Source organism: Watersipora subatra, chromosome 7, assembly GCF_963576615.1.
Source record: "Watersipora subatra chromosome 7, tzWatSuba1.1, whole genome shotgun sequence".
Lineage (NCBI taxonomy): Eukaryota > Metazoa > Bryozoa > Gymnolaemata > Cheilostomatida > Watersiporidae > Watersipora > Watersipora subatra.
The window spans coordinates 46,155,353-46,179,972 of record NC_088714.1 but is presented as its reverse complement, the minus strand read 5'-3'; the positions used below and the strand labels follow the sequence as shown (position 1 = coordinate 46,179,972).

At 36.1% G+C, this 24,620-nt stretch overlaps 1 protein-coding gene across 2 annotated transcripts in view; it reads right to left on the bottom strand.

The window, feature by feature from the left end:
• Positions 1-2,593: 2,593 nt before the first annotated feature.
• The window catches only part of LOC137401078 (beta-1,3-galactosyltransferase 5-like), a 51,331-nt gene continuing 29,304 nt past the window's right edge, over positions 2,594-24,620 (bottom strand). The window contains exons 2-4 of one of the 2 annotated variants that reach the window (XM_068087428.1): positions 24,474-24,587; positions 13,559-13,741; positions 2,594-4,820 (exon numbers count right to left, since the gene is read on the bottom strand). In XM_068087428.1, coding sequence (XP_067943529.1) covers positions 3,938-4,820; positions 13,559-13,740 — 1,065 coding nt within the window. In that variant the 5' untranslated portion in view covers position 13,741; positions 24,474-24,587 and the 3' untranslated portion in view covers positions 2,594-3,937. Of the gene's footprint in view, positions 4,821-13,558; positions 13,742-24,473; positions 24,588-24,620 lie in introns of those variants that run through there. The other variant, XM_068087429.1, reaches the window with a different exon arrangement.

The following is a 24,620-nucleotide window of genomic DNA, read 5'->3' as shown; positions in this document are numbered from 1 at the left end:
AGATGCTCACTACTTTACAGTTTTGTTTCGACCTGGTCTAATCGGCAAGTCGTAATCTGATCATGTGACCCAATACTGCGAAAATAGTTTTTGCACCACTTTTCAATTATCACAGGTGACCAACAGGCTCGTTTTGATTATCAGACAATGATATGTACTCCTTCGATGTAAGATTAAAAAATTAAATGAATTTTTACGGTAAGTTATAAGATGTCAGTGCTAAAAATGATGGCATTACAATGACGATAAAACAGACGGGTAAGAACAATAGACATGGTTTTATTGAATGCGTGAAGTATATTTGTGAAAATATTTCGACGAATGAGATTGCATAAAGGTGTAAACAGAGACCATCATGTAACAACTACGTCCCATTTGAGCCGTTTTGGAAAGGGAATCCAAACTACGGCGGTCTCGTGTGGCTGCGATTAACTGTTCGTTTTTGAGCTTTTAAGAGCTTGTTATCACATTCCCATATGTTTTGCACCTACGACACAACAGAGTAAGACTTGGTGAATCTTTTGATATCAAATAACTATAATGTGAATTTTGTTGCAAGTCAACCTTTAAGCCTTACTTTTCAGTATGTAAATAGTAAATTAAATTCACTTAAGCTAAATTTAAGTTTATGTTATGTTCCGAAGTATCACAAAAGTGTAGCCTACTGAACCCGCTGTTATCAAATCTCTTATACACGGCTGTTAGTCGCCACCATCTGTCTCCAAAATAGGAACTCCATACAATGCTGTACATAATAACATTGCATTTTATTGCAGACCATAACAACTAGATAAGTATTTGTGACTTTGTACGGTTGGTGATGAATTAGAACAATTAAAAACATCTTTTTCCATTGTAATTTTTTTAAGTGGTTTTTCAGAGGATGGAAACGGATTAATTTTTATTTAGTTATTTTATATAAAAAACTGATTTGGGATACAAAAGAATTGACACGCGAGTAAGGTCCCAGAGCAAATCAAGCTCTTATTTCGAGGTATGACTCTTTATGCCTACACGAAGTAATAAAAATAAATAAATTTTTAAAATAAATTTTTAAAATAAATGATAACACTAGAGAGTTATCACTGCTTCTAAAATTCTCATTCTTCACAAACTTCCCTTAAATCATACATTAAACTTAAAGGTCAACAAATGACAAGCAATAATCTTAGAAGATGTCTACTTTTCAATATGTTGTAGCAAACTTAGGAGGGACCCTGGGACTTTGCGTAAGAGCCAGTCTTTTGACCATTTGCGAGTTTCTCCAGTTTGGTCTGTTTGCCCTTATCAGAGTCATCAAGAAAACAATGAAAAAAAGATCTAACGTCACAAACGTTCAGCCTTTGCCTGGCAACTCGGGAATATGATTGAACATTAAGTGGTAGGCATGTTGCAATTGCTTTTTTAAACATGAAACAGAGCCCGAATGTATGTAAAACATTTTATTATAACTTATTAGTTAGAAAGTGAAACTAAATCTAAACATACAATTCCTAATATTATTTGCACATTTTTAGCAAGTCAGTGGTTATTGCCACAGGTTTTCCAAGTAAACTCAAAAGCATGCAACGCAAAAACCTACAGTACTATAATATTGTTTTGAAGATATTAACGTCTGTACACATCACATTCTGCATTGTTCGATATTTTCTTATCCAAGGGTGTACAATATAAATATTATTTATACTATGTTTGCTTATGAATCTCAGCCCATTCAGACTTTTGTCAATATTCAAATAATTTGTTGTAAAAATTTTAGTTTTTTGGTAGTTTGCAATCACATATCATTTATATTGTTAGAGCAAATAATTAATTTAGTTTGTTTAAAATAGATGTATTTTTTTCTGTGTCACATTAGTCCAAATCTCGTAATAATAAATCCCAATTTGTCATTGTGTATGTGTCTGTCTGTTAGTCCACATAAAAACTATGTGAGTTTTGCGTTTCCACATTTTTCGGCCAATTTTGTCCAAAATTCACACGCATATTCTGAGCCTTCCAAAGATAACGTAAAACATTTCATTTCAAAACTCTATCTGATTCATGAGCACTAGCCTCTCAGGATTTCAAGCCTGGCCTCAAGATAATTTTGCATATATTGTTTTCTCATCAGATCCTGTCCAAGAAAACCCAGCAGTGTAGTTTCGGTTTGTTTGCTCCTTTTTCCTAGGTTAAGCAAGAATTACATAAAGTTGGCCATGTTGTGCGAGATTAACTTTCAGTATAACTCAAACATTTCCAGTGGATTGGGCCGCTAATTTGTGAAATAGTGCCAAAATACTGAGGTCATTTCATTAAATGACCATTCTGTTGCTTGACACATCATCATACGATTGAAACTTTGACATACGATCAATCAAGTGAAGTTTGTGATTCTATACAGTTCCGTAAACAATTGCGCCATCTCAAAGCACTGGTTAGCAAAATCTTGATAATAATTATAATAACCAAGTACAAATAATTTGTTCACTATGTTGACCAATAGCGAGCTGCGAAGTGTTTCTAAAGATAATTAATTAGTGGATCCCTGGCTGACGGAGAATGAGCAAACACATGCAAAGCACTAGTAAGTATTACATGAGGTTGTTGTATATACATGTAGGTTATTATATTAGCAAGTTGTTTGGGATGTGGAGTAGCAAGTTTCTGAAAAGATTTGACATGAAGGGATGATCTTTAATGAAAACAACAATATTGAGGGAATTAGCGAGGAACATATGCAAATTACAAAAAGAAATATGCAGGAACAACTGTTTGTATTAACGTGAATAACATGTTCTTTGTGATGTATGAATACAATACAATGACTAGCAATTATGAGAAGCTCATCATAAAAGAAAAATAATGTAACATTAATTATAATCACAATTTTCTTCCTATTCAGAATTTTGAGGAAGTCCTAAAAATCAACATTGAAAATCAACATCAAATATCAACATCAAATTCTTTTGATTAGTATAAAAAAACTTACTCCCACTCATATTTAATTTGACCGGTTCAGAAATGGATGACTAAAGTTCTGTACAAGATCTCTATGTATAGGTACAGCACACTTGTTTCCTAATCAATCTGAAGTACGGGTATTCGATGGTACCTTTACCAATGAAAGGCTTTGCATAGGACAATTTCAGATTATGAAACAATTTTTTTCTTAAAAATATTGCCTCTTATTACAAAATAAATTGAAAAACCCAAAAAGCGAACATTTATGATACTGTTACAATTTTTATTCAGTGGAGACCCTAAGCAAGTTACTTTTTTCCGAAAAAAAGTGGAGAAAAGAAGAGTCGATATATAAACAAAGCATATAAACAATAAAACAAAGCAAGAACCGTCAGAAAAGGACAAAAAAGGATGTTTGTTTGATCAAGCTTATTAAATTTTTCGTAGTTATTTTATTTTTCATTTCACAAACTCTTCTCTTTCATTTGCTAAACTGCAATGTCTGAGGAAACTGAAAATTGTTTGTTTAAAGTTCGTTTAGTGTTGAGCCAAATATTTGCTCAAATTTTATGTTTCTTGTTGGAAAATTTGTGCGTATATTTGTGCGGCAACCGTAAGTACAGGTAAGATACGACTGTCAACTGATCTGTTCGAAGTGAAGCATTGAGAACATAAGACGAGCTTTGACTAACACACGAATATGCCCACAATCTATCTACGAAACAACAAATGAAAGCCAACGTTCTTTACTTTGCCTGCAAATCTCATCTTTATGTTTAGTAATTTAAGTTTTAACTTTTAAGTAAAGTTATTGACGCATTTTTGGAATTGATACAAAATTTATGTCCAACTCTTAATTGGCTTGGAGTCAATTTGTGCATTGACGCTGTATTGTAAAAAGCCATTGACCAAAAACCAAAACAAATCAATTTTCAGAACGAAGTTAATTTGTAAGTAGAGGCACATAGTAAAATATGGGAAATTGGAATGAATTCTAAACGCAGCTGCCAATTCTTTCACGTTTTAATCTGTTATGAAGAGTTTTTAGCTGTGCACTATTTACACCGTGTATAGATTTAGTATAATGAAAATCAACAGCCCCGATAGCTCGAGGAACATAAGAGAATCCAGGTACTTGATAATATTGAACTGAGAGATTGGTGGCTGCAGCTGACAATCCAGTGATGAAGATATCTTCGAGCCTCAAAAATGGAACCTTCATGGCCACAATCGATATAGGTTTTAGAAGGTCGGATGAGATTATATACGCAGTTCCGCTGACATATGTAGGATAGATGGTGCCAGTGTAGTCTCCGGCATGCCACTTATTCGTTGGGTCACGTACTGGTTTAGCGTTTTTGAATACCGACCCAGATATACTATAGCTTGCTAAAGTTTCGTGCTTAAAAAAATATCTGACATCATCTAGAATTGTGAAAACATCGTCATCTAATTTGAGAAGAAATTTAGCCTGCGGGCACTTGAGAGCTGTCCATCGTACTAAGAAGATCGATTTGATCGTTAGATTCTCGTAAGAGTCTGTGAAGTTGCCTTGCAGTATGTCGCCATGCTCTTCACTTTCCTTGTCTAGTCGATTCTGCATTTCATCATTGTCGACTCTCCCGATGACGAAAGCATACTTGATATCAGTTAGACATTGATTTGTTATGGGTGACAGGACGGTCTCTCTGTAAATTTGTCGGTGCTTTTGGGTAGATGGTTGGCTAATCACTGCTATGAAAAGGAAAGTGTTGTTAGTACACAGACTACTGGGTTGTTTCAATGTTGAGTAGAGGGAAACACTGGAGTGCCAGAAGTGTGGGTCTCGTCTTGTGTTTTCACTTTTATGTTGAACTGCTTCGTTAGTTGTATCATTACTAGAAAAATGAAAGATTTTGGATTTATTGCCTTACAAGCTATAACTAGCATTGACAAAAAAGCTAACAATTAGCAGTAAAATACTTTGCCTACTTTTAAAAATATAGCACTAGCAGTATGATATATGGCTTATAGATAGACTTAAATTTCTGAACAATGCATGTCAAGAACGATAACAAGTTTTTTTAAAATTTTGTTGCTGTAAGCTTTATTTACCTGACTGATATTTAGTTTATGTAAACAATATTGTACAAAAACTTTATATAGCGAAAAGCATAAAAACTCATCCCAGAGTGGAGATTACAGTGATCTGACATCACAGTAACTCTGTTCACCTCGGTATTGACCTAAATTGTTATTTGTGGGCAATAACGGACTATTCAAAATAATTTTACAATGGAGTTACTCAAGCTTGAAATGAAGTTTTTTGGAAATGCTTAGTGCTTGCTGGTATGATCACCATGATCAACACTTTGTCTACTGCTACAGCTTCTATGCATGGCCTGCATGGAATTCTGAAGTCACTGAAGCTTACTAAAAAATCCTTAAAGGTTGACTTGCAAGAAAATTCAAATTAGCGTTATTTGATATCTAAAGGTTCACCATATCTTACCCTGCTGTGATATAGGTGCAAAATATGTGGAAATGTGATTTCAAGCTTTTAAAAGTTCAAAAACGAACAGTTAATCGCAGCCATCACGAAAACGCCGTAGTTCGGAATCTGAACATGAAATTGAAGACCAATAAAAGGCTCAATATAAAAGTTCTCATAGCACTAGTTTATGACAAACACTCGGTTATACCGAAAAGCCCGTATCAAATACAGATGCTCGCTACTTTACAGTTTCGTTTCAGCCTGGTCTAATCATCTAGTCATAATCGGAACAATTTCTGCAGCATTTTTTGACTATCACAGGTGACAACAAGCTTCTCATGTTTATCCGAGTATGACATGCACCCCTTTGAGCTAAGGTTAAAAAATTAACGAATTTTTATGATAGGTTTTGAGATATCAGTGCTCAAAGTGACAGCATTACAATAATGATTAAACAGACACGTAAGGTCAATAGACATGGTTTTATTGAATGCGTGAAGTATATTTGTGAAAAAAACTTTGATGAATGAGGTGGCATGAAAGTGTGAACAGAAGCACATCGTATTTAACTACATCCCATTTGAGCCGTTTTGAAGAGGGATTCCAACAAACAGCGTTTTTGTGATGGCTTCGATTAACTGTTCGTTTTTGAGCTTTTAAGAGCTTGTAATCACAATTCTATTTTGCACCTACAACACAGCAGAGTAAGACGTGGTAAATCTTTTGATACCAAATAACTGTGATGTGAATTTTGTTGCAAGTCAACTTTTAATGATTCAAATTAAAAGTCCATGATATAATGTAAACAATTTTGCTACAAAACTACTAAAATCATCAAAAATATATTTATGAATCTGTTGTATAATAACTCTAAATAATTTAAGTGCAATGTCAAAATTAGCTGGTCAAACAATAGCATACAACTTTTAAAAGATCACAAAGGGTAGAGTCGCCTTTACAATTAGTTATCGCTGAAATATCCCATAAGCTTGACAAAATAACTTCTAAGAGTTGTGAAAGACTACCATGTTATTGAAAGCGATATTTTAAGCTATGATAGACTTTGCATCAGTCCTTAAAAACTAGAAAAGTCCTGTTAGCTTGCGAAAATAATTCAGTTGGCTTTCACAATAAAGTTAATCTCTAGAAGTGGTAAAGGTTCAAACTTCATATCTTAGCATAGAATAGATGTCGGAATTTTTATTGGGCATAATTATTATGTAACTTCCTTGGTAACATACTAGCTTCCTTGGCAACATACTAGCTTTCTTGGCAACTAGGTAGCTTCCTTGGCAACTTCCTAGCATCCTCGGCAACTAGGTAGCTTCCTTGGCAACTAGGTAACTTCCTTAGAAACTTAGTAGCTTCCTTGGCAACATACTACTAGCTTCCTTGGCAACATAATAGTTCCTTAGCAACTTACTAGCTTGCTTGGCAACTAGGTAGCTTCCTTGGCAACTTACTAGCTACCTTAGTACAAAGGACCCTCGCCATGCGACTTTAATTCGTTCCAGTGATGGCACCGTAAGGCGAAAATGTTGTATAAGGGGTATAGAAACCCATAATGATTAACTAATGCACACACGATCTGGAATTTTTTTTATATACATATGATACGGAACATATAAAAATGATTAACAAAATACTATGTTATTCTTAGTAATACCACAGTTACTTACAGTAACTTTATTTTTATGTAGTAGTTATGATCTGCAATAACATGTAACATTGCAATGTACTAATTGCAGTACGTATCATAGGGAGCTTTTACCCTCATGACAGATGTACAACATAAATGTTGAACTTACCTTAAATAAATTTAGCTTATTAAACAAATACCTAAAGCTAAATTTTAGTATGAAGTTTTAACTATTTTGCTAAACTTCAACTTTCCTTGATTTCCTGTTTCGTTTTCACTATAACTAATAATGAATAACACTGAACTGAGAGAGATCAGGCATCATATTTCTTTCATACCAATAGAGTGGAAGAGATTTGGATGAATTCGTTACTCCGACGTATTCAGCACACAGACTGAGTTGGGTAAATTGATAAATAGAGTATATGAATTAGATATTGAATAAATTAATGAAATCTAACTTATCCAGTGAGAGAAAATCTTCCCAACAAACTACAAAACTGAGAACAACTAGATCAGTGGACTAGATTAAACTTACTACTGATACCTAAGTGATGAATTGAAACAACTGCGTAGGATGAGACCTGATGCTTGAAAGAGATGTAGTTACATTCGTTCGCATGACAATCAAAACAGTATGAGTGTGTTGCTAGTGCACAGACAAACTATAGAACTATACCATATCGTCGCGTGGTACATAAATAATAGTACTTCATCTTATCGAGAAACAAAACATTACCCCAACGATATCGAGGTTTACAAAAATGTTAAACGTGTGCAGCTGACACTGCTGGACTGCATTTACGACTAACTTATTGGTTTTGTAGGAATCACTGACCATGATAGATCTTCCGTCAACACAGTAATAAATTATTAAATATAGAGTTACCAAGATAGTAATAATGAAGAGAAGATTTGATTCGAGTCTTTTTGCTTATAGAAAAAATGGAGAATCAAGTCAATTCGTCTATGATGCCATTTTAAGAATCAATTGGCATGGATTCTTTACTGGCATCGTACTTTTGAGTTAATTATAAGTATGCATGTACAGACGATAATAACATTGCATATTGCTGAAATTATAAGTAGGTTTATACAGGCTTTCCAACCGCCACAAAAGTGTTGTTGATGTTGTAACTACAAAAAATCTGAGCTCTAAACGAAAAATTTGTTTCTAAAGATACACATGTTAGGCCATGGACCAAGGCAGTTTATTTTGCATTTCTGTTTGCACATTTTTTCAGTGGCAATTTTTTGCACTCAGTAGATAGACTTGATGGTGTGAAATTCATATACAATGAGTTGCCATGCCTATCATTCCCACTAACGGGAGAATTTTCCCATTTTAGGTTTGGTAGATTTTAAAGAGTTGTCTCCTTTCACACCAAATATAATTGACTCTTTATGGATTGAGTCACACTTTGTCCATTTGTTACAAAGGTCAAAGTCAAAGCATCGTCTGCTGTAATTTATTTTGTTGTCATGCATTCATGGTTTGAGCTTTGACATGGCTTGTGTAGCTCGCATAGACATAGACAGACAGTTCATAGACATAGCATAGACAGTTCTAAAGAATTTGATTTGGTAAACATTGACTAAGCACGCAAGTCAAACACTTAGTCACGGTCTAGAAAACTGGAAAAAGCACTTTTTAAAGAGCCTGAAAGGTCCATTTCCAAAGGTGTGTGCCTTCAACTTGTCTGCAAAGGCTTCCAGATTCACAAAACATGCTATTAGAGACTGACTAATAACAGCAAGATTGAGCTTGCTTGAGTATTTTTTACACTTGTGATACTTTAATAGTTTTAACACTCAAACATTCAAGTCGATCGTGAAGAGCAGGGGAAGGATCATGATGATTTGGTCATCATTAACATCGCATTTTTCATCACCAACCGTGAAGTATCGTGTCCCAGTTTGTACTTTTAAGAACTTCCCTTCGAGATATTCTCAGGCAGATTTCTCATTTCTCATAGATTTCTCACTCCCAATATAGTGAACCGATCTCTTCTTCAAAGCTTATCGTATCAACACAAAATCTTCTACTACAATATTTTCTGTGTTTATTTCTTCATTGCACTTTTCCATCTCAGACTCGCTATCATCTTCAACCAATTGTGCCAATTCTATTGTATAGCGAAATTCAATTTGCTTTAAAGCCTTCAGTTATATTAGCAGGGGTGACAGATTTTGGATAGGATTCACCTGATGATCCTCCAATTGGGGCAAGCGTTATTGTAGAATCACTTCAGTAGTCCATATACCGACTTGTCTAATGGCTTTAACTTCTGACTAGTATGTGTTACAATTACTATTTCGTTTGCCTTTGCATATGCAATAGCCTCTATGGAAACGTGGCTTGCATGGTTGTCTATGAGTAGAAAAGCTCATATTTCCTTGGTGCACCAGGTAGACTGTACAAAATGATTCATCCAATCTATGAACAATTCTTTTGTTAACCATCCTGTGAGCTGAGCAGCACCTACACTACCTGGCGGTGCATCATTTACAATACTTTGTTTAAAATGTACACTAGGAAACACAAAAAAGGGAGCGATTGAGTTTCCTACTACATTTACACATCCAACTAATGTGACCAGTGTCCTTCTTTCGCATGACGTAGACAAACCAACTTGCTTGCAGTTTTTTTCTGCAATTACCTTTGGAGGTGTGTGTACTGTTATCATTGCGGTCTCATCAACATTATAAATGCCACTTGGTTGGAATTTATAACACTCATAGGCGTCAAGAAAGTACGAGTAGAATTCATTAGCTATTGTTTTGTTGAAAGCGGTAGCTCTACTAAAGGTCCGGCCACACGTAACGAATTATTCATTCAATCTGACCGAATTGACGAATTTCACAGAATTCACAGATTTATTCGGCCGAATATCACAGAATTGTCTGAGCTGTGCATGCACACCGAATTCGTCAACGAAACACTTTTAATTAGCTTACCAAATTTTTTAGCGAACACGATTCTAGTAGCTTTGACAAGTGGTATAGTCCAAGACACGTACGATGACACACAATAAAAGTATCACCGCGATATGACTTTATACATACGATGCAACTGCCTATATGCGCTAGAGATAGCGACTGTTTTTTCGACGGAGCTTTTGCTGAATAAAAAGAAATTATTATTATTGAAACAGAAACAACTTATAGCTTCTAAAACATCTAAAAAAATACTGGATTCACGATGAGAAGTTTTTGCCATGGTGAACCAACGAGAGAGAACCAACAATAGCGCATATAGGCAGTTACATCGTATGTATCAAGTCATATCGCGGCGATACTTTTATTGTGTGTAGTCGTACATGTCTTGGACTATACCACTTGTCAAAGCTACTAGAAACGTGCTCGCCAAAAAAATTGGTAAGCCAATTAAAAGCATTTTGTTGACGAATTCGGTGTGCATGCACAGCTCAGACAATTCTGTGATATTCGGCCGAATAAATCTGTGAATTCTGTGAAATTTGTGAATTCGGTCAGATTGAACGAATAATTCGTTACGTGTGGCCGGACCTCAAGACTAGTTGCCTCTAGTGTGCTTATAGACAGCTCCTTGCACCTCTTCATGAAGCCATAAAGCCAATCATAACCTACAAGTTGACTGTGAATATGTTAGTCTTATCATTTCAATCAGGTTCACATCCAAATGCCATTAACAGACAGCTCATGAGAGCAGTTTAAAAATTTAATAATCTATTAGTTTTTAAATTAAGATCACCCAATCCGAAACCCTGATTTGAACAGCTTTCAATTTGTTATATACATGTATATATATACATGTATATATACATGTATATATACATGTATATATACATGTATATATACATGTATATATACACGTATATATATGTATATATGCATGTATATATATATATATATATATATATGCATGTATATATATACATGTATATATATACATGTATATATATATACATGTATATATATATACATGTATATATATATATATATATATATATATATATACATATATATATACAGTGAAACTCGGATAAATCGTCCTCGGATATATCGAACACATGGTTAATTCGAATGTATTTGCTTGGTCCGTTCCCACACAATGATAAATGGCTTTAGATAACTCGACCGAAACTCCGTTAACTCAAACAGTTTTTTCCAAACGGCTACCGAGACGGTTGTTACTATCGCTTTAGAATATCACTTTATTCCAAGCCATAGAGATAAACATCGACTTTTAGTAGTTCTTAGGCCTCGTTATTACCAACATCGGCAAATATTTTCATTAACGACTTTTCTAAAGGTTTGCAAAAATCAAATTTTACCAAACATCCGCTTAGCGATAAGCCCTCTGAAAGCAAGAAAAGCGAGGTAAAATTTGGATAACTTTAAAGTAATATCAGCAAAATTGATAATGGGTTTTTAATAGTAAAGCAGTTTTGTAATAACTGACTTACTGCAAAATTGATCTTGGTTAAAATGCTCGGTAGTAAAACACGTATGTATTTTTTCTGAGCGTTTTAACCGCGATCAAGTTTTGCCAATTTTAATCTGAGAACGTCCTGGCAGTCACATCACCTAAAGCAACAAACAAATCTCAAGTGATAGAAAAATATCTATACTTTCTGATTAAAAATATTTAAAACTTCACACGAGAGACCCTTTAACTTGCAACAAGCAATCTATGCTTTTGATTTATATATAGTTTGTATATGTACATGTATCTACTAATAAATACGTGCACTTATGACTGTCCTGATAACTTGAACGCTCTAATAACTCGAACACTTTTGCTCGGTCCCTTGAAGTTTGAGTTATCTGTGTTTCACTGTATATATATATATATATATATATATATATGTATTTATAAATAACATAGATAAGTATAACATAAATAATATATATAAGTAAAACTACCACACACCCGCTTGTTGTTGGTATCCCAGCTAGTTGGATAAGACCAATGGTTGATCTTCACAAAATCAAAAGCAAGTTCTCTTAGCATCTTTCTTGTGAGTCCAGCATGCAGCTTAGATGCTGCCAAAAGGTGGTCAGTCATAGCTTTCTACTGGTCACCATCGAATTCTCTGCAATTGTTAAATCTTGGCCAATAGGTCAAGCTGCCTGGCGATTAGCCCTGTTCAATTGCATTTTTTGCCTTGACAACATAACGTGAAGGTGTCGACTTCTTGATGTTGAAGTCGGTAGCTGGTCCTCGCAATGTAGATGTTCCATCTAATACCACTTCTACAGCAGCTGTAATACGCTCATCTGTATGAATAATGTGTGTAGTTGGTTTTCGATTACGTACCATGAATTCTGTAATAAAAATTTATATGCTTTATGCATTTTTGGAGCAAGTAGCAATTACTGACTCTTGTTACTTATTGCTAAGGCAAACATGGCCGTGATGGAGTGCATAGAATAGTATTCAACTTTCATTGCATTCTGGTAATTGTAAAAGTAGCTATGCAAAAAGGCAAGATAGTTCATGGGGTGCATCGAGACGCATGGGGTGCATTGGGACATGGTCCCAAGGCACCCCCTCCCATAGTGCCCTGACAGCCGTCAAAAGACCTAAACTATTTTTATGTAAACAATTTACAAGCCTAATTTAACATTAATGTGCGGAGCTGAAGTTGAGAATGGTATGTTTTCATAAACTACCAACTCTGACCTCTGACCCTGCTGCATTTCTTTCATACTTGATTAGCAAACTAATTCAGCTTAAAAAATTTACTTTTAGTAGAGAAAAGTGAATAAGTACTCACCAAAATTACCTCTTTCATGCAATGTGGGCAAATTCAATATGGCTGAGCAGTGATGTCATTTCCTCTTTCTGGTGAATGGAAAGCCAACTACACAAAGTATTGAAGTTTGAATCTCGGCCCTGTCCCAATGCACCTTGTGTCCCAGTGTGCCCTCGCCTCCCCTACTTTCAGGGAGGGCTGGGTTTGCTCGAACTGTGATTATTAAGTACTTCGCCTTGTAGTATGACGAAATATACCCAGACACACAATTTATAGCAGTGGATTTCAGTAAATCAATGCTGACTAGTAAGTCAGCTGAAATGAACTTGCAGTATAATAATCCAAGCTTCCTTTCACACTAACTTCATGCTGTATGTAAAAAAACTGCTGCAGGGTGAACGCCTTGCATCCAAGTGAGCTTACTGATAGCACTTATTGTAACTAACAAAGATTGGTTGACATCAAAAGGCTGAATGAGAGAGCAACAAAATATGACTACTGACAACGCAGTCACTCTGTTAAATTCTGTTAAGCTGCAGTCACACAGTCATATTCTGTTGCTAGGAAACTTTTTAGCGAGTATTTTGTGCTTACGAAAGATGGAAATGGCACTTGTGAATGATGCGCAAGCTAGTCTATTTTAAAATTTTCCATTTTATTTTACCATTTTAAAATAGTGTATACCAGTAAACTATAATTTGTAAGCTTTCCACCGTTCGGATGAAAGACAATTTTTATAATTGCGCTAGCGCGAATACTTACATAATTTGTGCTTGTGTATTCTCATCCTCTTCGAACGCTTCTCTTGGTAGCATGCTGTCCCATTTAGCATTTTCTAGAGCCTTCCCTGACGCGAGGTTATAGATTACCTCCCTCTTGTGTAGTATAACAGCTATTATCAATGTTGTAGATACAGCCAGGGCAGCTATCCATGATCGTTTCATCCTGCATCGAAACAGTATTGAATTCAATGCCCTAAAACTCATCACCGCTACTTGACCATAGCAAACAAAAATACTCTGGGATGCTCTCCTTGCGTGCCGACAGTACGAGTACTAATAAATGGTAATATGTTTGTGCCTAGCCTAGCGGTACAATTCTTATCTTTTTATCTTGAATTGATAGGGTAGCAATCGACAACGTTAAGTATGCATTCGAGAATTTCAACTAGCTCCGTGTCATCACTCAGAATACAGTTTAATGGCTTCACTTTTTCAATTGTAAACCAGTTTGTATTTCTCTTAACACGAATGCAACATATCAGCACACTTGTACACATTACTCATACAAGCCAACTAATAGATTTGTTTGAAAGAGACCATGACTAGGTATTTATGATATAAATTCTATCAAATAAATGTGGTTTTTTTGGTTTTCTTGAATTGCATCAGTGATGCATTGAAATCTCATCTGAAAAACATGAAATATGATATATACAGGAAACATACAAAAGACATATAAAAGACATGCATTAAACATCACATCAAAGTACAACAATCCCTCCTACACCACAGCTTCAGCTACCATAGTTTTAGCGTATCACACGCTTTCGATAGCCTTCATTTGTATACTTATAACAACACGCTGTACGTCATGTCTCTAAGAAAAAAATTGCAGTGCACAGTCGAATGATATGACAGTCCCTAGCAACAAGCAGATTAACGTCCACAATAAAAATAAAATCTACAAAGAATAGCTTGAATCTACTTATTAGCTAATTAATATAATTTTACCAATTTTCTTTCATCTACAGAAAATGGCCAATAAACGCTTTCCGTCTACCGTAAAACCTCTAATTGAACGTCATGGCGCTCTATTTTTCAACCCTTCTTCTATAGTGGCGGTCAATTGGAGGCGGTGTTCAAATAGAGGTTTTACGGTATATGTATATAAATTTTAGTGTTTGTCATTGGTCTGCCCAGTTACAGCAATAAAGTTATAGCATGTATGCCATGCAGATACACAACTAAATTATATGATTGCAAAAGTTTCGAAAGAGGTTCAAGTTTTCTGAAGTATTAAAATTATGACTAACATTGTAAAACAAGTTTACTCTAAAACTTCTAATTGAACGCCGCTTCTATTTGATTGTCACTGTGAAAAAAGAGTTGAAAAATAAAGCTCTACCCTTTAATCAAACGCTACCTCCCTTTGACTTCCACTGACATTCTTTGAACTTTACGAAACCGTAATATAAAGTGATCAGTAGAAAAGTGTCTACAAAATCGTACTAATAATGACTCGATTACATCAATAACAATTAATTCTTTTGTTGTTTCCATTCGTATCAAAGTCCGTTTTTGAACTCTGAAGCTTTTAGGTTTTTCCATTAAAATTTGAAAGCAACATCGCAAACTGAAATAATTAGTAACCGTATAAGGCTAATACTAGTTCCTTGTTTAATGCGGGCTGGATACTTTGACATATGTGAAAAACCTCTTTCATTTATGATGTTATATGAATGACTAGTTTTAGGCTAGAGGTCATGCTTTTGGCAAGCGAAACTTTCAAGCGTTGCATTTGAGGAAATGCAATGTGTGAAAGTTTTACTCCGCTAAAAAAATTGTTTGAATGCTAATATCGACTAGTTCAGAAGTGCAGAAAGAGAGCTGAGGTAAGCAGACACTGTGGGAGGTATTGGACAGCCAGAAGATGCTTGTTCCATCGAAGGCAACAATCAGAATGCAGATGGCTGAGCAAACGATGCAAATATGTTTGTTTCAAAAATATTAACTTTTGTTTCTGCGTGTATTATAATGGTTTGTTTATGCCACTTGTTCTTGAATATATATTTGTAGGATTTGATAGATTATTATTATATAACTTATAAAATTTGCAGGTTTATAGCATATTAGCTGCATTACCCGCCTATGGGAACAGATTCACATGCAGCATAGGGTTTATTGAGAGTTGTCTTTCATATTGTAAAACAACTCCAAATATGCAGTCTACTGAAATTGTTGCCCTGATCAGAGTATGCATACACACATACATGTCAATGATGTTGGGGAGAACAATAGAAATCTGCAATGTGTTTTACAGCTAGATGCGTGTAAAATCTAGTAAATATTCTAGATTCATGCGTCTAGATTCATGCATCCATTCATACCCATCTATACTTGCAGTTAGCGATCGCGCACTTTTGCTGCCGAGCCCCCGCCTCGGCCGACCAGTCTTTACCCGCCGAACAGTTGACCATCGTGCTCTTACACTCGCCACGTAATCAATCGCTTCGCACTCGCAATCAATCGCCTTGCAATCAATCGGCCCGCACTCGCCTCGCAATTAATCGCTTCGCAATTAATTGCCTCCCACTCGCCTTGCAATCGCCTCGTAATCAATCGCCTCGCACTCGCCTCGCAATCAATCACCTCGCGATCGCCTTGCAATCAATCGCCTCGCACTCGCCAACTCATTCATTCAGCGTGCCGCGCCTGGAGACTCCCGCTGCACTTGGAGTGAAAAAGGTCTCACGCGCATCCCCGAGTGACACCACGGCCCAAAACCGCTAGCTGCATTACCCGTCCATGGGAACAGATTCACGTACAGCAAGAGGGTTATTAAGAGTTGTCTTTCATATTGTAAAACAACTCCAAATATGCAGTCTACTGAAACTTTTTGCCCTGATCAGACTATGCATACACATGTGCATTCATACGTTTCAATAATGTTGGGGAGAACAATGGAAATCTGCAATACGTTTTACAGCTAGTCTACAATGCATCAGTCTCAAACCACTCAAATTGGAGTTGCCCTATTTGTGTACAGAGAACTGATAATGAAATTGACATTGCCAAGTAAACTTAAGTTCTTCAAACTGGCAGTATTGACAAATTTTGCATCTTTTAAGAAATTATACAAAATATTTTGCTATTGCCAGCATTTATTGAATTGAGAGTTCTACATGCTTAAAACACTAATCATGACTCACTAGTTCTTCGTCTGTAGCCTGTGTTTTGACATGGTATATACAACCAGTAATGAGGTTGTGTTGATAAAATTTATATGTATAACAGCACAGACAGTACGATGTCAAGGCAGATACAGCATTAGCACCTTACAATAATAAAACATAACGCCAACATGAGATCCTTTTTATGAGATACAATGAGGAAAACGAATGAATGTAAATATATACACTGAAAAATGTGTTAGAAAATGCTGCATGTGGATAATATGTAGGTATAGCAGCACATGAAGAACATAGCATGACATAACAATAACACAATGTTAGTTCAACGCAACACTTGTGGATAGACATTTTATGTTTTTCTGTCGGGTGTATGAACAAACAGTTCTCAGCTTGTGCCTACTTTTGAGCAGGCGACGTACAGCTGGTCATGGCTAAAGCAGGGTGACCGTAAGTCGATACCAGCTGCTCTCTTTCTTTTCACCATCACCTATCGCGACCCTCGGAATACTTGTGCAAGTTCTGTAGTAGTAAGTTACAGTGGGCCTACTCTTAGCTGAAAAAATTAGTAACTCAGCTGCTGAAGGAAATGAACATGTCCCACTATCACGAACAGTGGCAAATCCCACGTTATTAAGTATTGGAGGTGTGGTAATTCATAGACAATACAACATTGAATGAGAAGTACTTACCTTTTTGAACTAGAAATTTAGTGGGTAAAACGCAGTAGCAGTACCCGTGCAAGTTCTGTAGTAGCTGTAGTTCTGTAGTACTCGTAGCTGGAAAAAAGTAAAAGTAACTCGGCTGCAGAAGGAAATGAACATGTTTACTATCACAAACAGTGGCAAACCCAACGTTTTTAACCCTTTCACTGAAGTAGACTTATGCGTTTTCTATGGTCGACCGCGTAGACGCATTTTTGCGACTTTACCAGCAATTGCTAGTAACTGAATTTTATTATTCGTTGATAACATAACCAACGGTCTTTAGGACTTTTGTGGTAGTGACAGTGTTGTCCTAAGATTCCTCTATAAAATTAGCCTCAAGTTTAATACTTTAATCTTTGTTTGGGAATTTCCAACTTGAAAACGAGCATTTTTTGTGTAAGTTCTTTAAACGCGTCCGAGTTAGAAAACAAATAACTACTCATGTTGATGACATTATAGCCGATTCAGATTTTTGTGATTACACAGTTAATTAAAATAGCAATAGCAGCACCGACTCTGATGGTGGTGAAACTAATGGTTTTGTAAGAATAAGGAACATTGTAGAGGATCATTTTAGCTTCGTAGCTTCACATCGCTTTATCAATGCACAAAGTATAGATACAATGAATTTTTTGCATAGCAGTGTTAGTTAACATGTTGGCAAAATGAAATATATAACCAAAACAAACGTTCTAGATGGAGTTTGAAATTAAAACAAATATTGTATACATTTCATGAAGCAATATCGGCAAAATGGCTGGCAGTAGGCCGATAGCTAAATTTGTACATGGATGCAGGTGAAAGGGTTATGTAGTGGAGGTATGGCAATTCATAGACAATACAACATTGAGTGAGAAGTACTCACCTTTTTTATGTATAAATTTAGTAAGTGAGAACAGCATTTTTTCCCCAAGAAACAAACATTCACATGACCTTCTCGGTATGCGTTGGCAGTAAATACTAATTACATGTAAATTACTATTCATTAATTTACTTTATTTAATGAGTAGTACATTTGTATAGCTGTATAGGCACCTTTGTGTAGGCCGCAGAATTCAGGACGGCGCTTTTTAACACGGCAGCAACTTTGCTGTTTAAGACGGAACAGTGCCGTTGGGCACTGTAAAGAGGCGTGCTAACCGGAGATTTCGGTTAATGCGCCCTAATGGTGAAAAAAAAAACACAGAATCGCCGCACCCTTATATAAGCCGCTTGACTCAAATCATCACAAAAAAGTAGCGGCTAATAGTCCGAAAGTACGGTGTTTACTACTCAGTTGGCTTCGTACGACCGAATGGAAAAAGAAAGACCGCTCTATATTTTATTTACTGTTACTACTCATGTTAATTCAGTTCGCTTCGTACGACCGAAATTCGTACGACAAAAAAAGTAAAGACCGCTCTATAAGGCGGACACACAATTACACAGACAGACAACAATTGCCAATTATATAGTAGATTACTTGATAGGTTCCTTACGGTTATCTTAACTCAGCTTATAATGGATTGACGCTCATAACTCCTTTTCTGGTGCACATAAAATGTCAGTTTTTGCTACAAACTGTAGCAAACATCAATGAATGCAATGAGTTTTTATGCAGCATTGTTAAATATAGTGGTAAAATAAAAATATGTCTTCAAATTTAGAATGAAATGAAAATTTAGAGCTCCAACAAATTGCTAAGCAGGACACAGGCTATAATATCATCGCAGGTTAGTTGCAAGCAATAAATATCAACTGGTAGAGATAATTTTCGAAATCCCAATGCATATTTAGAAATCTTTGACAAGCTTGAAATAATTTGTCAGATTTTTTGCATCCAAAAGGGTTAATGTTGCTCTGCCCAAAGGAGAGTACAAAATATAGGTGACATTCGCTTCACCGTTAAAAGGGTTAAATTCATCTTCCTAAAATTCTGATGAGCTATTTGAAACATACAACGCCACCCTCTATTTGAACACTACTCTCTATTTGACAGTCAACCTGTATTTGACTACCACTATAGGGAAGGGTTAAAAAATAGTCGCCATGGAGTAGCATGCTATAGGGATGTTTTGGATTCTATTGCCGTAATGACTTTTGCACTCAATGACCCCAAAAATTTATCAGCACACGCGTACAACCACAGCACTACCTCTATTTCCAAAATACTCTACACCCACACTTCCAAGTTACAAAATGCCTTTCCATAAAATTTCGCTTCGAGTTACAAAAAATGTTTCTAGATACGGACACGCCTTCTGTATTTTGGCCGGTTTGTTTCGTGCCATGGCTCATTTACCTCTCGTAGATATGACATACAACACGTCTCACTCGCTCAGTTTTATTTGCTAGCGAAGTCAGTAACTGTTGTATAATTTGGAGTTATCATATGTCACATACAGAGCAGGGCGCCTATAGTTTCTCGCCAAAGAGGTTCTGCGTTTTCCGTATGATGACGTAGTTTTTCAGTAGTTACCAATGTAAATAAATTTCTTTACTTCCATTCTTGAAACATTTATTCTGAACAAAGCAACACTGAAGCAATAATGCAAGAGCCACCTCCTCAGACCATCATCTTCCCACTCCCTGTGTTCTATGCCTAGCCTCGTCTAGACCGCCAATGCTAACGGTAAACAAACAGACATTCGTAGATTTTATTCACTAGTTCTGTTCTTTCTATGCGTCCGAGATGAATTAATTTCACAAATCAAAGTTCCACTGTGCAAAGTTAACTATGAACTCCTTTTATTACACCTAAGGGACACTTCGGTTCCACCAATAGATCGTATGTTTTATTCACCTAAACAGTGTAGTAGTTGTTTGTTCTTACTTCTTTGTTCTTGTCTTCTTTCTGCGACAGAACTTTAATTTGCACAACTGATAAACGATAGTAATGAACAGTATGAATAGCAAAAGCATACAAATAGCGTAAGAGAAAAACACTTTTACTCTGATCACACCAGCAATCATGAATCACTGCAATACCAACGAAGTCAAATTATAAAAATAAATATATCATAAAATCCGTATATAACAATAGTAAGGATGGATGCATTGTACTTTTAAAGTGGTCCTGTTTCCTTCACAGGAATATGCTCATGCACAGCCCCATACGGAACAGAGTCATACAGCATTTAGTTTCACAAAACTTTTAGCTAGGTAAGGTTTTCAAGAATGCAGAGCTAAAGTGTTTATAAGGACTGGTAAAGGCGTGGTCACACGAGCACCAAACCGACATAGGATCGGTTCGGAGGCTGGTTCGGTTCGTGGCACATGTCACACGGCCACCGAAGTAACTTCGCTTCCTAGATACCATACGAGAGACAGGACACGGTTTCACTAGTAGTGTTTATGTATTTGAGTTAAATATTTCTATTGTAAACAAAAAAAACTTTGAGGAACAATTATAAATTATAATTACACAGCAGATTTATCAGAAGATCGTTCAGCTGCTCAAAATAAATCACTCGATACAAAGATTTTGCCAACCCTTCCCATCAACATAATTATATTTTTTTATTAACAAATGAATGTTTTTCTATGCTGAGTACATAACAAACAAAAACAGTCTTTATCATAGTACTGTGGTTTTACATAAATAAATCAGTCAACGATACTTCATCAGGATGAATATGACACATTACTTATACTCTACACGAAAGGAAATCACAATTCTCTTACATTTATGCAAAAACATAAGTGCAACATCTTACATTTATGCAACACAATCATAAGTCCGGGTGAACTTTGTCGTAAATTGCTTCATGTGGTTTATTTAACGAAATAAAAGTATCGTCCCATTTCTTTTTTAACATTACTCACGCGAACGTAAGTAGAAATGTGACGCGTGCTCGCTAGAATTCTAGAATTTTAACCAGCCAATAAGAGCAAGGGTTCGGCACGAAATTTCGAGCAGGACCGAAAAGGTTCGTTTCGGCCAGAAATGTCCTCGGTCGAACTTTTTAGAGTTGAAAACGACGTCGTTTTGCGTCATTTAGTTCGGTTCGGCGCTCGTGTGACCACCCCTTGAGCCTCTTCCAAAAACTCGAGGCAGCCTGCATCTCTAGCCTATGTGTGAAAGCATATCAATTATTTTTTTCGAGATACACAATAAGAGATTGCTTGGGCATAGAAGCAGCAAGAAAGACGGTAGTTGTCTTTTCCATGCCGCTTTGATTGACATGGCAATGACTCTACTGTATGAATTAGGGGATGGCTTGAGAACAAATCATATAGCAACCTTTTTGCATTTTCCTACCGCAATCGATATATACAACAAGCATTCACTAATTATAACCAACAAATATTACCTTTAGTAATTCCTCGCTCCTTCGGGGTTCAACTTTCATGGCTTCAGCCTTCAGTACTTCCCAAGGTAAAAATATTCGTTAAAACTTGAAGAAATAAATTAACTAAAATCTGTGAATCTCTCTCCTACTCTGGCCTAGTGAGATTCGTCCACGGACATCATTGTGATAACAGTAGTCAGGGTTTGTTGTTCACCTGTTACGTTTTATAAGTTTTAAAACTGTAACTTGCTTGGAACACCCTTCATCAAGCCTCCTATTCACCATCAACCCCCAAAGCTGACTAATAAACTAAGAAAAAGAGGAAAATGCTTTCGATTAATCAAAATGTGATTTTATCAGATGAGTTCATTAGTTTCTAGTTCACAGATTTGAACTTTCACAGAGGTTGCTAATTCTGATTAACTGCAAATTACTGTCCATTATAATCAATTCCAGGAAGGTTTACGTTATACTATATGTAAACTGTATGTATTATACTGTATGTACTAGGGATGGCATTTGTGGTTTGGAAAGGTGTTATCACTATTGTTGGAGTTGTCCCACCGATAGCGATCGAATTATCAATGAGCAGACAGAGTTTACCGATAGTTATCGCGTGACTTGGCAGCTGGTAAAACTATCGTATTATCGTGCCTGAAAGATCGAGGATTGTGAAAAGGGATAGGAAAAGGAAAAGCTGCAGAAAAAATTCTGCCGAAAAAAACAACAAAAACTATAGGCAAACTAGGATAACTCAAACTTTACGGGACCGAACGGAAGTGTTCAAGTGGTCAGAGCATTCAAGCTATCAGAGCACTGTCACAAGTCCATGTATTTATTAGTAGATAAATGTACATATTCAAATTATATATAAATCAAATGCATAGATGGTTTGTTACAAATTGAAAGGCTTCTACTGTGAAGTTTAAAAAAAATGTCATCAAAAAGGATAGAGACTTTTCTATCACTTGAGATTGGTTTGTTGTTTTAGGTGATGTGATTGCCAGGATGTTTTCAAATTAAGATTGGCAAAAATTGATCGCCGTTGAAATGCTCAGAAAAAAGACATCTTTTTCTTTTGAGCGTTTTAACCAAGATCAAGTTTGCTGATTTTTTTTCAAGGAAATCCGACGGTTAGCTCACTTTTCCTTGCTTTCGGAGGGCCATCGCTAAGCGGATAATTGGTAAAATTTGATTTTTTTGCAAACCTTTAGAAAAGTCGTACAAAAATATTTTGCCGATGATGGTAATAACAACGTCTAAGAACTACTAATAGTTGAGGTTAACCTCTATGGCTTGGAATAAAGTGATATTCTAAAGCGATAACAACCGCCGCAGTAGCTATTGGGCACAAAACTGTTCGAGTTAACCATGTGTTTGAGCTATCGAGGGCGAGTTATCCGAGTTTGACTGTTTCTACAAAACTATCAAGTTATATTCTTTTTTATTATTCGATAACGATATATAAGTTTCAAATGTTTTGATAGGCTAAAATAAGCAACATACAGTCATACTTCGACTTACGAGCTTAATGCGTTCAGAGACTGAGCTCGTATGTCAATTTACTCGCATGTCGGTGCAATTTATCCTTCGTTACAACAGCTGACTTTGATAAATTTGGATTTTATCAATGCCTTAAAAGACAAACTTAGAAGCAAACCTAAAACCAAATTTTCATTTTTAATTTAAAGTAATTAAAATTTCTTCGGCGTTCATAGTTTGAAATTTTTAGCTGGTTAGCTAATTTTCTCTTTGTTTCGCTCCCATAACTAGCCGGCCGTTTTAAGATAAACCTATCTAAGGATGTTTGCCTTTGTCGCCCTTGCAACATGTTGCGATTAGGACGAACACAGGTGTCGTCACAAAGGGTTAATGCACGACCACTAGCCAACTTGTCCGAATGTCTATTTTATAGTTTTGATAGATAGAACTGGCCTTTTCACATCGCATCATTTCAGTTACGCTGTCACCGGCCAATTGTTTATCTTTTATCCCATGCCTGAGCAGTCTCTCTATCAGCGGTCGTGAAGATCGCTGCGCCGTTTAGAAATTATGGTTAGTTCTTTTGCGAACTAAATGCCCTGAATATAATCCTTCTGTTTGATAATTGTGGATGTATTTCTGTCATATTGCTGAGCTAGCTCAATCACGCATACACATTTCGCATATTTTTCAATAATTTTCTGTTTAATATCAATTGTTATCATTTGCTTTTTCTTTGCATTATTTTTCATTTTACTGGCAAATTTTCGGTCTACGCACAGTACTTTCAATTCACATAATTCTGCATTGAAAATCGCGCACAAAAACATGGTACAAAAGTATAACCTTAGCAGTTGAAAAATACTGAGTGATGCTGTTCTCATAAAACACCTCTGGCATACTTGGCAACTGACTCGCGTGCTCGTATCTCAAACATGGCTCAAATGTTAGTGCTAAAACTTGCTTAAAAGCTGGCTCGTATCTCAAGCTTCTCGTACGTTGGAGCACTCGTAAGTTGAAGTATTACTGTATTCATATCGAGAAGACAACTACCGACTATCGTAGTCGACTATCGAGCTATCGCGCAACCCTAGTATGTACCTCCTGATGTGACCTACTCAACTGAGTTTTTACATCATTCCTTCATCATAAAAACTACTAAAAACACGACAAGAATTGGGATGTCACATATACAGCCCTTACGCATTTCCCATACTTGTAGGAACCCTGCAATGCCTACTATTTGTGCAACAGATTGTGGTATAAAAATGGATAAATTATGAGCATGACTAGCCTGAGTACCTTACCTGACGTCAGCCTGTCAGTGAGCCCAGCAAGTAGTGATCATCCAGACCGGCAATACTCCTAGTAGGCCATCAAAGGAACTGAGTCACTAGTGTGATCAAGGAAAGTTTACAAATCTACAAAAATCATTATCAATAGCTCACCTGATT